At 37.0% G+C, this 14,098-nt stretch overlaps 1 protein-coding gene across 1 annotated transcript in view; it reads left to right on the top strand.

The window, feature by feature from the left end:
- Rcd-1 (Required for cell differentiation 1) overlaps positions 1–9,901 on the top strand; it is a 53,344-nt gene extending 43,443 nt beyond the window's left edge. The window contains exon 7 of the mRNA XM_071665030.1: positions 6,508–9,901. Within this exon, the coding sequence (XP_071521131.1) occupies positions 6,508–6,682 (175 nt within the window). The 3' untranslated portion in view covers positions 6,683–9,901. The remainder of the gene's footprint in view (positions 1–6,507) is intronic.
- The last annotated feature ends 4,197 nt before the right edge of the window (positions 9,902–14,098 follow it).

The raw sequence follows: 14,098 nt of genomic DNA, 5'->3' as shown, positions 1-14,098 counted from the left end.
TGCATATTGTGAGGATAAAAAAGAACTAATGAGAGTGACCATTGATGAGATGGGAAGACAGGGAATTGGTAACAGGCAAAGAAGAGATGGAAAAGAAGTGAAATGAATTGATGTACCAGTGTATTGTTATCGGCAGTATTGACCACTTTGCCAGTGTATTGGTATCCTTAAGATTTTGGCTCATGCTACCATTACTTTATATGAATAATGATATATGGTGATAAGAATGGATATGAAGTTTTTGAAGAAAAAATTCTTTATTATGATGTTCTCATTTTTGTACCACTATGCTTAAAACTACATTGAATTCATTAGTGAACTATTTCACATATAAAGAATAACGTGAAGTTTAAGGCAGATTATGTGAAGTAAGAGTCTTGGTAAATGGTTTGATGAAGAGAGAAGAGGTGGGAAAAGCCTTGCATAAGATGAAGTGCAGCAGAGTGTTTGGAGTGGTTGAAATTACAGGGGGTTATTGTGTTGTTGATTGGTTTGTTAGGATTTTCAATGTAAACCCTGGAAGTAATGTACCCTGATATTATGGATTTCGGATTTAATGGACCGCACAAATAATGATACAGTACATTAATTGATAATGATTTTAAAAATGATTTGCCTTGTTCTAAAACATCTTGATATTCTCTCTAAGGTTTAAGGATACTCACTCCCCCCAACTCTCATTTGCCCTCATTTTCTCTACCCCTGTACCTTCCTCTTGATCTTCTGACACTTTCTCTTATATGTCTCCCAATCATTTGCACTCCTTCTTTGTAAATACCACCCAAACACCTTTTTTCTCTTTCACTAAAAATGTCTTCAGCAACACTTCAACTAGGTTACATTTGATTAAACAGACTTTGAGCGTTAACAGACATCCCTTCCCTCCTATTAGTCTGTGAAATCTAGGGTTTACTGTATGACTCATGTTACCTGAGGATTGGCAGAATGCCTGTATAGTGCAATAGTGCAGGAGGCGATGAAAATGAATGTTCAAATTGCAGAGGTAGAAGTTTGTTGGATGTACCTGATTATTTGTACTGGAGAGTGGTAAGGGATGGATGGATCAAGTATTTGCCTTAAAGAATGTGTGAGAAATAATAGAGAAACACAAGAACTGGAATGTGGCAATTATGGATTTAGAGAAAACATAGGGTTGATGGAGGTGTTCTGCGGAAGGTTTTACAAATATTTGTTGAGTGAGGAAAGCTGCAAGAAGCAGTAGGCAGTTTTTATCAAAAAAGTGAGGTGTGTGATTAGGGAGAGTGGAGGGTGATTGGCTCCAGGTAAAAGTCACCATATCACAATGAATGTTTAATTTGTTTATGGATGGGGTGGTTATTTAGGTGAATGCTAGGGTCTTGGAGAGAGGAGCAGATATGTAGTTTTTTGGGGTGGGGGAGTCCTTGGAGGCAAGTTGTTTGCTGATGACACGACAATTGTTGCAGATTCATGTGAGGAGCTGCAGAAGTTTGTTTCTAAGTTTGAGTGAGATTGGGAAAGAAAAATTTGAGAGTAAATGTACATAAAAGCAAGGTTATTAGATTTAGCATTAGAAGGAAACAAGTTAACTGGGATGTGAGTATGAATGGAGAAAACTTTGAGAAAATGCAATTTTTAGATACCTGGGAATGGACTCAAGTGCTGAAGGGAGTCGTAATATTAGTGAGGGGTCAAAGGTTTTGGGAGCTTCGAGGAATATGTAGAAAGAGAGGTTACTACCTGTAAGGTCAAAGATTAGCATATTTTAAGGTTAGTAGTCCCAGTGATGTATAGATGCAAGGTAGGGGCTGTGAATGACAATGTAAAGAAGAGGGTGAATGTGTTGGAAATGAAATGTTTAAGGATATGTGTTGTCAGGAGGATTGATCAAGTAAGAAAGAATAAGAGTGAGGTGTTGTGATAAGAAGAGCATGGTTGAAAGAGCTAAAGAGGTTATGATGAAATGGTTTCAGTACGTTACATATGACAGCTTAAGTAGATGTGAGTGAATAAGGCCATATCTTTGTGTGCTTTTAGCACTAACTCACAATTGTAGGAAACTGCAAACATATAAAAAGAATTGTGTCATTCAATTACTTTATGTATTTTTATTTGTTTATGGATGGGGATGTTAGGGAGGTGAATGCAAGAGTTTTGGAAAGAGGGGCAAGTATAAAGTCTGTTGGGGATGAGAGAGCTTGGGAAGTGAGTCATTTGTTGTTCGCTGATGATACAGCGCTGGTGGCTGATTCATGTGAGAAACTGCAGAAGCTGGTGACTGAGTTTGGTAAAGTGTGTGAAAGAAGAAAGTTAAGAGTAAATGTGAATAAGAGCAAGGTTATTAGGTACAGTAGGGTTGAGGGTCAAGTCAATTGGGAGGTGAGTTTGAATGGAGAAAAACTGGAGGAAGTGAAGTGTTTTAGATATCTGGGAGTGGATCTGGCAGCGGATGGAACCATGGAAGCGGGAGTGGATCATAGGGTGGGGGAGGGGGCGAAAATTCTGGGAGCCTTGAAGAATGTGTGGAAGTCGAGAACATTATCTCGGAAAGGAAAAATGGGTATGTTTGAAGGAATAGTGGTTCCAACAATGTTGTATGGTTGCGAGACGTGGGCTATGGATAGAGTTGTGGGCAGGAGGATGGATGTGCTGGAAATGAGATGTTTGAGGACAATATGTGGTGTGAGGTGGTTTGATCGAGTAAGTAACGTAAGGGTAAGAGAGATGTGTGGAAATAAAAAGAGCGTGGTTGAGAGAGCAGAAGAGGGTGTTTTGAAATGGTTTGGGCACATGGAGAGAATGAGTGAGGAAAGATTGGCCAAGAGAATATATATATGTCGGAGGTGGAGGGAACGAGGAGAAGAGGGAGACCAAATTGGAGGTGGAAAGATGGAGTGAAAAAGATTTTGTGTGATCGGGGCCTGAACATGCAGGAGGGTGAAAGGAGGGCAAGGAATAGAGTAAATTGGAGCGATGTGGTATACCGGGGTTGACGTGCTGTCAGTGGATTGAATCAAGGCATGTGAAGCGTCTGGGGTAAACCATGGAAAGCTGTGTAGGTATGTATATTTGCGTGTGTGGACGTATGTATATACATGTGTATGGGGGTGGGTTGGGCCATTTCTTTCGTCTGTTTCCTTGCGCTACCTCGCAAACGCGGGAGACAGAAAAAAAAAAAAAAATTATTTGTTATGCATGAAAATGATGTAGACTATTCGTGTGTGTTAATAGACCATTTGTTTATTTTATTCACACTTTTGTCATATAAAAGTTGACATATTTGAAATTATTTTGGAAAAAAATAAAATGTTTTTGTATATTTATATCTTTTGATTACTGTGTATGACTCTTGTAGCCTATATGTTTTGATGAGTTAATGCACCATGTTGTGTTCATTTTGCTCAGGCAATATCGTCAGAAAACATATCATTATTACTTTTTGTTTTTTTTAACCTCCCTTTAATAAACAAGGCTTTATCTGGAAACATTTAATTACAGCATGATCACTGAACCTTATTTGTAATTGCAGAATAAAAGAATAATACATAAAATATAAGGATAATACATAAAAAATACATAGTGGGGAAAGCCAGTAAGCATTAAAAAGAGACTTGTGTGGAGAAATACCTGGAGAGATTGAGTGTAGAATGGCAAAAGTTAGAGTAAATGAACCCAGGGGAGTGGGTGAGGAGCAGGAGGTATTTAGAGAAGCAGTGCAGGCATGTGCAAAAGGTGCATGTGGCATGCAATAGGAGGGAGAGTGGCAGATTAGAAAGGATAGTGAGATGAAGAAGCAAGGTTGTTAGTGAAAGAGAAAGTGGGGGCTTTTGGGTAGTACTTAGATGGAAAGAGAGCAGATGATTGGGGGGATGTGTAAGAGAAAGTGGCTAGAGGTCAAGAGGAAGGTGCAGGGGCTGAATAAGAGGGTAAATGGGAGTTGAGGTGAGTGAGTATCATTAAACTTTAGGGAGAATAAGACGTTTTGGAAGGAGGTTAATAATGTGCAAAAAGTAAGACAGCCAATGGGAACATAGGTGAAGGGGGCAAAAGGAGAAGTAGTTACAGGTTGTGAGGAAATGAATGTTTGATGATAGGGTAACAGATGTAGGATGTGTTTGGGTCATGGTGGTATGGGAAGTGAGAGATTTATGGAGAATTGTTTGGTGATGAGAGAAGAGGTGGTGAAAGCCTTATGTAGAATGAAATGTAGCAAGGCAGCTGGAGTGGAAGGTACTGATATTGAATTCAATAAAAAAGCAGATGACTGTGTTGTTGATTGGATAGTTTGGGTTTTCAGTGTATGTATAGATCAGGGTTAGGTGCATAAGGATTGGCAAAATGTATGTACAGTGCCATTATATTAAAGCAAGGGGAATGAAAGTACTGAAACTTTAGAGGTATAATGTTGAATGTACCTGGTGAGTTGTATGAGAAGGTAGTGCTTGAAAAAGTAAAGGCATGTACAGAGCATCAGATAGAAACAGTGTGGTTTCAGAAATAGTAATGGATGTGTGGATCAAGTGTTTGCTTTGAAGAAAGTGTGTGAGAAATAGTAAGAAAAATGGATGGATTTGTATTTGGCATTTATGGATATGGATAGGACATATGATCAGGTTAATAGAATTGCCGTAGGAATATATGATGTGAGAGGAAAGCTGCTAAAGATAGTGAGAAGTTTGTACCAAGGATGAATGGTTACATGTGAAGATTGGTCTGCAGCATGGGTGTGTGATGTTACTATGATTATTTAATTTGTGTATGGATGGGATGATGAGGGATGTAAATGTGAGAGTCTTGGAGAGGGTGGAAAGTATTCAGTATGTAGGGGATGAAAGGGCCTGGGAAGTGAGTCAGTTGTTGTTTGCTGATGATACAGTATGGGTAGCAGATTTGAGTGAGTAACTTCAGAAGTTGGTGACTGAGTTGGGAAGAGTGTGTGAAAGGAGGAATTTGAGAGTAAATGTGAATAAAAGCAAGGTTATTGGGTTTAGGAGGGTGGAGGGACAGGTTAGTTGGGGTGTGAGTTTGGATGGAGAAAAACTGGAGGAAGTGAAGTGTTTTAGAAACATGGGAAGTGGACTTTGAAGCAAATGGAACCATGGAAGAGGAAGTGAGCCTTAGGGTTGGATGGGGGTGGGTGGGTGGGTGGGTGGGTGGGTGGGGGGGGGGGGGGGGGGGGGGGGGGCAAAGGTTCTGGGAGCACTGAAAAATATGTGGAAAGGGATATTGTTTTCTGGGAGATCAAAAATGGTTATGTTTGAAGGTGAAATAGTCACAACATTATTATGTGGCAACATGGGGAAATGTAAGCAAATATTGCCAACCACATATCTATTATTTATTTTATTATACTTTTTCGCTGTCTCCCACGTTAGCAAGGTAGCGCAAGGAAACAGACGAAAGAATGGCCCAACCCACCCACATACACGTATATACATACACATCCACACACGCACATATACATACCTATACATCTCAACGTATACATATATATACACACACAGACATATACATATACACACATGTACATAATTCATACTGTCTGCCCTTATTCATTCCCGTCGCCACCCCGCCACACATGAAATGAAAACCCCCTCCCCCCACATGTGCGTGAGGTAGCGCTAGGAAAAGACAACAAAGGCCACATTCGTTCACACTCAGTCTAGCTGTCATGTATAATGCACCGAAACCACAGCTCACTTTCCACATCCAGGCCTATCACCAAATATTTCTTAAAGAATTTTAAAGTTACAAACAAAATACTTGCAGTAATCATTGGGCTTATAAAAGAAAATTATTCCTTCTCTGGTAAAGAACAGAGCAATCAAGAACTTGAATTACAGATGTAGGCATAAAAGACAAACAAATGATAAAATAAATGAGGTGGCAGCCCAATTCATGCATGAGCGTTGAGCACCTGTCAGCATCTTGTCTGTAGCACACCATAGTGATGAAGCACCCAGAACTTTTTCACATCACAGGAGGATGATAGTGGCATAAATAAACTCTTACATGGTTTTTCTTAATTGTAATGTGAATGTCTTTGAAGTATGAAGAAAAAAACTGGTCAGACCTAAAGTCCCAGAATTTTTGAGTTTAAGGTTAAGAAACCAACCCCAGTACTTGAAGGGTTATCTGAATTATCCTCCTAGGACTCATTAACCTCATGAATCAGTTTCAAAATGGACACCACTGGTGCCTTTCTTTTTTTTCTCAGAACATGTTTTACACCATGCTAAAAGTATTTTTTTTAAGATAAATTCACTTTTCTTTAGGCCTATCTCATTTGCATTGTAAACATTAAGGAAAGGAGCATCAAGGCCTGGAAATGGTAAAGAATTCCAAACTTAGATGTATGACTTTCAGTGGGGATTGTTTTAAGCAGTATTTTTTAATGAACTCAGTGTTGTCCCTGTGTACTGTTATAGGCCTGATGTTATGGATGATTATAGGAATGAGTAACTTTCTTCTTTCAAGCAGGGTTTTAACTGCTAATCGTCTTCCCTTTTTGTTTATCATATCCAACAGAGCACGAGAAGCTTTACGTCAGTGCCTACCAGACCAGCTGAAGGACCAGACCTTTGCTGCTTGCCTTAAGGATGATAAATCAACTAAACATTGGCTGCAGCAGCTCCTAGCTAACCTTGAGTCTGCTGCTGCTGCTGATCCTCGGATTGCCCTTCCTCCACTGGCAGCTCAGTGAAGACTGAGAGCATTGGATCTGGTTGGACATGGCTGCAGTGGTGTGATCTGAAGTCATTGTTTCATTCTTTTGTATATCTGTTACTCTTGGTGATACAATGATCAGATATGCATCCTTCTCTGCAGCGAAATATATTGATGGTGGTGCTGTGCTCAAGGATATCCAGACCAGTCTTATTTCATACTGGTATTACTGTGATAAAGTGTACATTTTTCCATGCAATCAGCTCTCCCACTGAAGTTTGCAGTATTCTCTCAGGCCAGGCAGCTGTGTGAGGTTATGATGGAAATAAGGGAATTTTGCAATAGATACTAAGAAATATCAAACATTTCTTTTTCCTGTTGGACCTCTGTGAGGTTAGAACAGACTTTGTGTTGCTTAGACTAGCATGAACATTTTCAAGAAAATATGTACCTGTAGATTATGCCAGATCTCGTGAATAACGTCAGATTTCAATTTAATGGTACGACTGTTGAATATGGAAAGAGTTTTTCTTCTTGTGACAGAGGAAACTCTGATTATCGTTACTGTTATATGTTTTGCAAGGAGCTCCGAATTCCTCAATCAGTGTCATTACCTCAATTTTAGGGTGAAAAGTGGAAATTTTTCTATTTGACATAAGCATAAATAAATGTCGAGCGATTACATGTCAATTTTTTTTCGTGAAGGAGACATGTTTTCCTTTTGTACTATGTATAATAGAAGCACTAATTATCAAGGATAAGAATGACAGAAATGGTACACAGTCTTATGTTGTAATTAAGAAAATGAAACAAACTACTTATGTTGGAACTCAAAAGTGAATCTGATGTTATATAGTTATCTGGAGCATGGGCACAATGAAAAGGAGATATATTGTTCCATGATGCTGGCAGATAGTGTACTTAATCTTGGTTAAAGAGTTGGAAGTAAGATGTGGTTTTAGTGTGCAGCCTGTATTTATATTGGCTTATATAGCTCAGTAGCTAGACTGGGCCTAGAACTAGGGGAGGTCTGTAGTTAAACATGCTTGATCTCGCCTCTTGAAAACTAGAAAATCTGCAATCCAGTACAACATATTAATAAGTTTAAAAGAGAAGAAAAGGATACCAAAGTATGAACAAAGTGGCAAGAAAAATGTGACTTGCATCAAGACATACAGTATTCCCTACAGAAGTGATTTCCTTTGTTGGGTACATGTCTTTTTACAAGTTTAAAGATTAAGGAATATTACCTGAAATACCTAAACATTTTTTTTTATACAGATACCCCACTGATTTTTTTTTTTTCTGATTGTCTAGTCATTTTGGATTCTTTATATGAAGTTGACTCATTAAGTTCATTTTTGATGAATAGTACTCAGATATAAGATTATCAGCTTTATTAGTGTGCACAAAAGATGATTAGGTAAAAGAAAATCTAAAGTTAACCTTACATGTATGGTGATAGTTTGTGTTTATCATATATTTTCTAAACAGTGGGCTGTAGACTTGTGATTTTTAGTGAGATATATACCTCTGTATTTACTTGACTATGCAAGTTTTTTCAATCACAAGTGTAGAAAACCTGAATCATTTAGCAATTGAAATAATGTAGCACAGAGTTGGATAGGCATTGATATCCTGTATACTGTACATGTCTCACTGCTTTCCATGACAGATTAATGCAAAGTGTAAATTATTGCTGGTTATAGAATGATACATGAGCTTAGTGATTGGATTGTGCTTTTCTTTTTTATATTATTTTTCATACTTGTTTCTATTTCCTTTGCAAGCAAGGTAGCATCCAAAATAGATAACTGAGCCTTATAAGATGAAAGATCCTCATTTGGCTCTTTCCTCTGTTCCTTCTTGTAGAAAGTAATACTGGAGGAGAAGATTTAGATTGTGCTGATTCATACAATTCTGATTACTTCTTTGCATTTGTTCAAATATAGATTCCATGCTGCTTTAGGATATATTTGATAATATGAATGTTTGAAGGAAATGAAATTTTCTGATATCACTTAGGTCAAAGATTCAGTATTCTGTGAATTAGCATTTTCACATTTTTGGAATGAAGATGTAGCATTACGTTATAACTTTTGATTGATAGGTCAGAAACTAGACCTGCCAGATTTGTTTCATTGTCAACATAATTGTTGGGTATGTTTGATGTTTTTAATGTCTGCATCCCTCCAGATCAATAGTGATAAAGGTTGTACATTATGCAAGTCACAGACTTGTCAAGATATTTTATTTTTGTCTGCCATGCCTTAAAATGGTGTAGTTCATAAGTCATGAAGCAAGGATTTATGATGTATTTTGTAAAAGATTATTTTGAGAGATGTTTTGATATAGTGCCCCTTTTTAAGTCCTAATATTCTTTTGAAATACTAGAAATACAGAATTATAAGAGCAACCTTAGAATTCATAAATCCATCATCATAAACAGTGGAGGTGAAGAAAAAGATTTTTTAATGTTATGATTTTTTAGATCATATAGTTATGTATTCTCACTAATGATGTTTTTTGAGCAGTTATTGATTATTCCATCCCTTAAATCACTTTAATACGTAGCTACACACTATACAACTTAACAGAGAATCTCATTGTTAGATAATATTCAAAATAACGTTGGTTTATTTTTATCTAGAGTAATGCTGGTCATTGTTCTTGATGTTTATAAAGTTGTTGGTAAGTGAGAAAAACAAGTTATGGTTGGATCATTTTCAACAGCAGATATGGGATTACATTGACGTTAATCACTTTAAGGTAGGGTTTTCTTAACTTTCTTGGCATGACCCCCAAAATTCACGAATTGTACCTGGCACAATTCCATGGAGTTGCTTGCTGTGGACTAAGATTTGAGAAGTACAGCGTGGCATTTAAATACTGAGGCACAAAAATTTTTTTGTATTTTATAAGGAAAGAGGATGAGCATGATTGATCATAAGATACTTAGTCATGTATACTTTGTATTGTCATAGTGTGTTAATGTTCTGAGTATGAATGGGGGAAATAGAGATGAGTGATGGTGGCATTTACTGTGACATTTGGTACATCTGCTTACCATGTAATTCTCTTCTAAATAACTACTTTTATCAGGAGGACAATAGTGACCAAATCAAAGCTTCACTGTTTCTAGTTTGGGTAGCCATGTTATAGGGGTCTTACTTGTTCTTGCATCATTTGTGGGATGGAGACATGAAGAGCTTAAAGATTTATATCAGTCCTTAATAGAGAAGTTGAACTAAAGGAATGTAGTAGTGTTTCAATATCCACCTATTGAATATGGATTTCCTTGCTGTGAATATATTGTAGTAAAGCACAAACAAGAGCATCTTTAAAGAGAAGAAAAATACTCAATTCTTATGGTCTTTCAGATTTCTTTTTTTTGCTTTATTCCAAAAGAATAAGATATGCTTGATTTTGATAGTCATTTAGATTTTTTCATTTATACATTCATGTTTCCAGTTTTAGCAAGGTAGTGTCTGGAACTTGTCAAACAATTTGATGTAATGCAGTTTAATTTCATTTTTAGTTTGCTTCTTAATGAGATGATCTGTTATTTTTCAATATAGCATTTGAGCATTAATGTATATGAATAGCAGGTTGGAAATATTAGAGCAGTTTTTGTAAGTTAAAATTTCAGTTCCTGACAATATGGCTTCACATGTAAGGAAACAAGGTTTTTATTAATAAGTGATGGAAATTTTTGTAGTAATTGAAAAGAAAAGTTGTAGGAAATAAGAGTTTATTCTGAGGTTTACACAAAATGATGGCTTTGAATGTAAATGGGATGATTGTTGAAAGTAAAAGGAAGAAGCTTTTGGAGAAACTTACAAGTCATAGTGTTGATGTGCTGGGGACTGGGTAAACCCATATCCTTAGGCAGGGTTTGAAGAGAAAATGAAAATGGTGAATACAAGTTGTGGAAGAGTGGTATGGATAGGAATGAATTAAAATTATAAGGGAAGAGGGAAAGATGTGCAATTGTGGTATTGCCAAGAGTATGGGAGGGTGTTACAGAACATTGGATGGAATGGATCAAGATTAAGGGAAAGAAAAGATTGGAATTATGAAGAATGCATGGTTATATGTAAATGTGCCTGTGAATATGAAGACTTTGCAAGGTAAGGATGAAATGAAGTATTTCTGGAGAAATTTGAGTGAATTTATAAATGTTTTTGAGGAGAAAAAGATGGTTGTAATAAGTGATATGAATGCAAGGGTGGAATGTGATGAAATTGCAAGATAATTCGTAAATGAGAAGTGAAGTTATCTTATGGATGTCTGTGCTGAGAAGGGTTTATTCCTTCCAAACACCTTTTTTTCAGCACAAGATGATCCACAAGTATACATGGATGAGAAATGATGGAATAGAACAGAATGGTTCAGTTGACCATGTGGCTGTGGATGAAAGGTTGAGAAAGGGTGTGGTGGGTGCCAGAATTGAGAGGATTTTTTTAGACTGACAATTTTTGCAGTTCTTGTGGGAGTGAGGATCAGGGAGAAATGGAGGTATGGTGTAAGGAAGCATAGAGAGAAAAGTGTTGGCAAGAGAGAAGATGAATCAAAAAGAATGCAAGGAGTAGGAAAGAAGGGTAAATGAAAGTTTAGATGAAAGTGAGCTAAATGTAGAGTTGCAGTCATATGTGAACAAGATGTTTTAAATGTTTAGAGAAATAATATCAGAGGTTGTAGAATTAGTAGCTGAATACAAGGTCTTGAGATTAAAGAATAAGAAGGGAAATGCATAGTGCACGGATGAGATTACGAATACTCTGGGAGAGAAGAAAAAGGCATATAGTAAATTCCATGAGAGGAATGTACCAGTAGAAGTTTGGCAGAACACTATGCCTGAGGATTGGGTGAAAGTTACTATTGCTCCTTTATTAAAAGAAAAAGGTCCTAAGGATGTATGTAGCAACTATAGAGGAATAAGTCTATAGATGCCCTTGTCAGCCAGCAGATACTGACACTGTCATGTACAAGAGTTTACAGTGAGCAATGCAGGATAAAGATTTGAGGATTTTAACCTCCCAGCAATCAACTGGCAAACTACCTCAGGTGTAGAAAGTGAATCTGCTAGACTTATCAGCTTTATCAAAGACAATTTTCTCTACCAAATTGTCACAGAGCTGACAAGGGTAACTAATACACCTGATTTAGTTCTTTCATCCCAGGAGTTCTTAGTATCTAGACACTTGTGACCATAACATGGTTAGGTTCGAGGTAAGTATCAACACTGACTCCCTTAAAAGAAGTATTATTACTGGTAACTTTAAAAGGGCATATTTTAATGGTTTGCGAGATGCAGATTTTAATGGTTTGCTTAATGGTTTGCGAGATGCAGATTTTAATGGTTTGCAAGATGCATTATAGAGTCTCTTCCTTGTTGGTTCAAGCCCAGAGGAAATATGGGTCAATTTTAAGCATCAGTTTATGCAACATCAAGTAACATTCTTTCTCATGCATGAAACAATAAAACCAACAACAAGCTTGAATGGTACTCCCTAGATATTGCATAAGTTCTATGGCACAGAAATAAACTATAACTTTAAAAGAAATCAGACAATGACCTAAATATTGCAATGCACATGAAGACATGAAAGGTCTTGTCAAACAAGCTGAGAGAGAATACAAAGTGAGTATTGCAAGATAGCAATCGAGATCCTAAAAGATTTCATAGATACATCAATAACAAGTAAACAAGGATGGGGAACCCATTGTGGACAAAAATGCATAGCAACAACCCTTAACATAATTTTTAGTTCTGTTTTTGCACTAGAAAGCAACAACACAAATTCTAAGTCAGTGGTCAATAGCATTCACAAGATTCAAGAATTTACCATCACAGTTACAGAAGTACCAATGCAGACAGACAAGCTGGATACATAAATGCCCAGGCCTTGGTCATTTCTAGACATGAGTAATCAGAAACATCAAACAAAATTACCTGACTTAACCCATTTCTTCAGTAAATCTCTCCAGGATGGAATAGTCTCATAGAACTGAGGACTGGCACTCCTATGTACAAAAAGAGAATGTGCAAATTGTCTGGCAATTACTGTCCTATTAGCCTCACATTTAAATGTAAACTTCTGGAGTCGATATTAGGGATAATATCAAAGCCTACCTGGAACAACATAGACCGATCAATTATGTACAGCATAGTTCTAGAAGGCACAGATCATGCCCTATAAACCTGTTTCAATTTTATCATAATTCAATACCCATGACATGACAAAGGCAATAAGTATTATATTTCTGGACTTTCAGAAAGCATTTGACTAAGTGCCCCAGGGTAAATTGATGCAAAAAATCCAGGCCCCCGGGGATTACTGGTTGCATTGGAGATTGGATAGAAGCTTTGGTTACGTGATAGGAAGCAGAGTTGTAATGAATGGTGAATCATCAATTGAGATCACCTGTTACTAGTGAGGCCCCCAGGGATCTGTACTTGACATATACTTTTCATCATTTATATTAACGATATTGACGTAGGGTTAAATAACTTAGTATCCAAATTTGCAGGTGACACAAAGATTGTCAATGCATATTAACTGAAGGCTAAGGTTCCAAGAGGATTTACATAAAATCACTAAGTGGTCTTCAAATTGACAAATGGCATTTAATGTCAATAAATGTCAGCTGTTACAAGTAGGAAACCATAAAAAAATTTGATTATGAGTGGATGGGCCACAAGATAAAGTACGCCCCTAGTGTGAGATCTAGGAGTCACTTTCTCCAATAACTTCAAATTCTCCCAGCATTGAAAGGAAGCTGTCAAGAGCAAATAGGATGTTAGGATTCATTAACAGAAACTTTACATACAAAAGCAAGGATACAACAGTGTCACTATTCTTAAGTCTAGTTAGAGTCTATTTCAAATGTGCAGTGCTGTTTTGGGCCTTCCACTTAAGCAAGGATATTCTCAAATTGGAAGCAGTGCAGTGCAGTGATGAGCAACTAAATCGATTCCTTTCTTGTGTAACAAATCATGTGAGGAGAGGCTGAAAATTAAACTTGTTCTTCCTATGAAAAAGGCGCCTCCATGGCAAATTAACAATGTTTTAAAATACTTAAAGGATTCAACTACTTTGATAAAGAGAATTTCTATACAGTAGTGCTAGCATGATCAATGAGAGGAAATGGACTAAAACTTGGAGGTCACCAAGTTAATCTGGAATGTACAAAATATTTATTTACTAACAACATCATTGATGTGTGGAATAAGCTTCCAAAATTTTTTCAGAACAAAACATTACTTTCAAGGATGTGCAATTCTGCTATCACCAAGAATATGAAGGGTGTTACAGAGCATGGATCAAGAATAGTGTGGGTAAAAGGAAAGACTGGGGTTGTAAAGTATGCATGGGTATATGTATAATGTATGAGGTAAGGATGAAATAAAGCTTTTCTGGAGAAATATGAACGACTGTATAAATGGTTT

This window comes from Panulirus ornatus, chromosome 9 (genome assembly GCF_036320965.1).
Source record: "Panulirus ornatus isolate Po-2019 chromosome 9, ASM3632096v1, whole genome shotgun sequence".
NCBI lineage: Eukaryota > Metazoa > Arthropoda > Malacostraca > Decapoda > Palinuridae > Panulirus > Panulirus ornatus.
The sequence above is the reverse complement of the archived record's forward strand: the minus strand, read 5'-3'. Positions and strand labels throughout refer to the sequence as shown.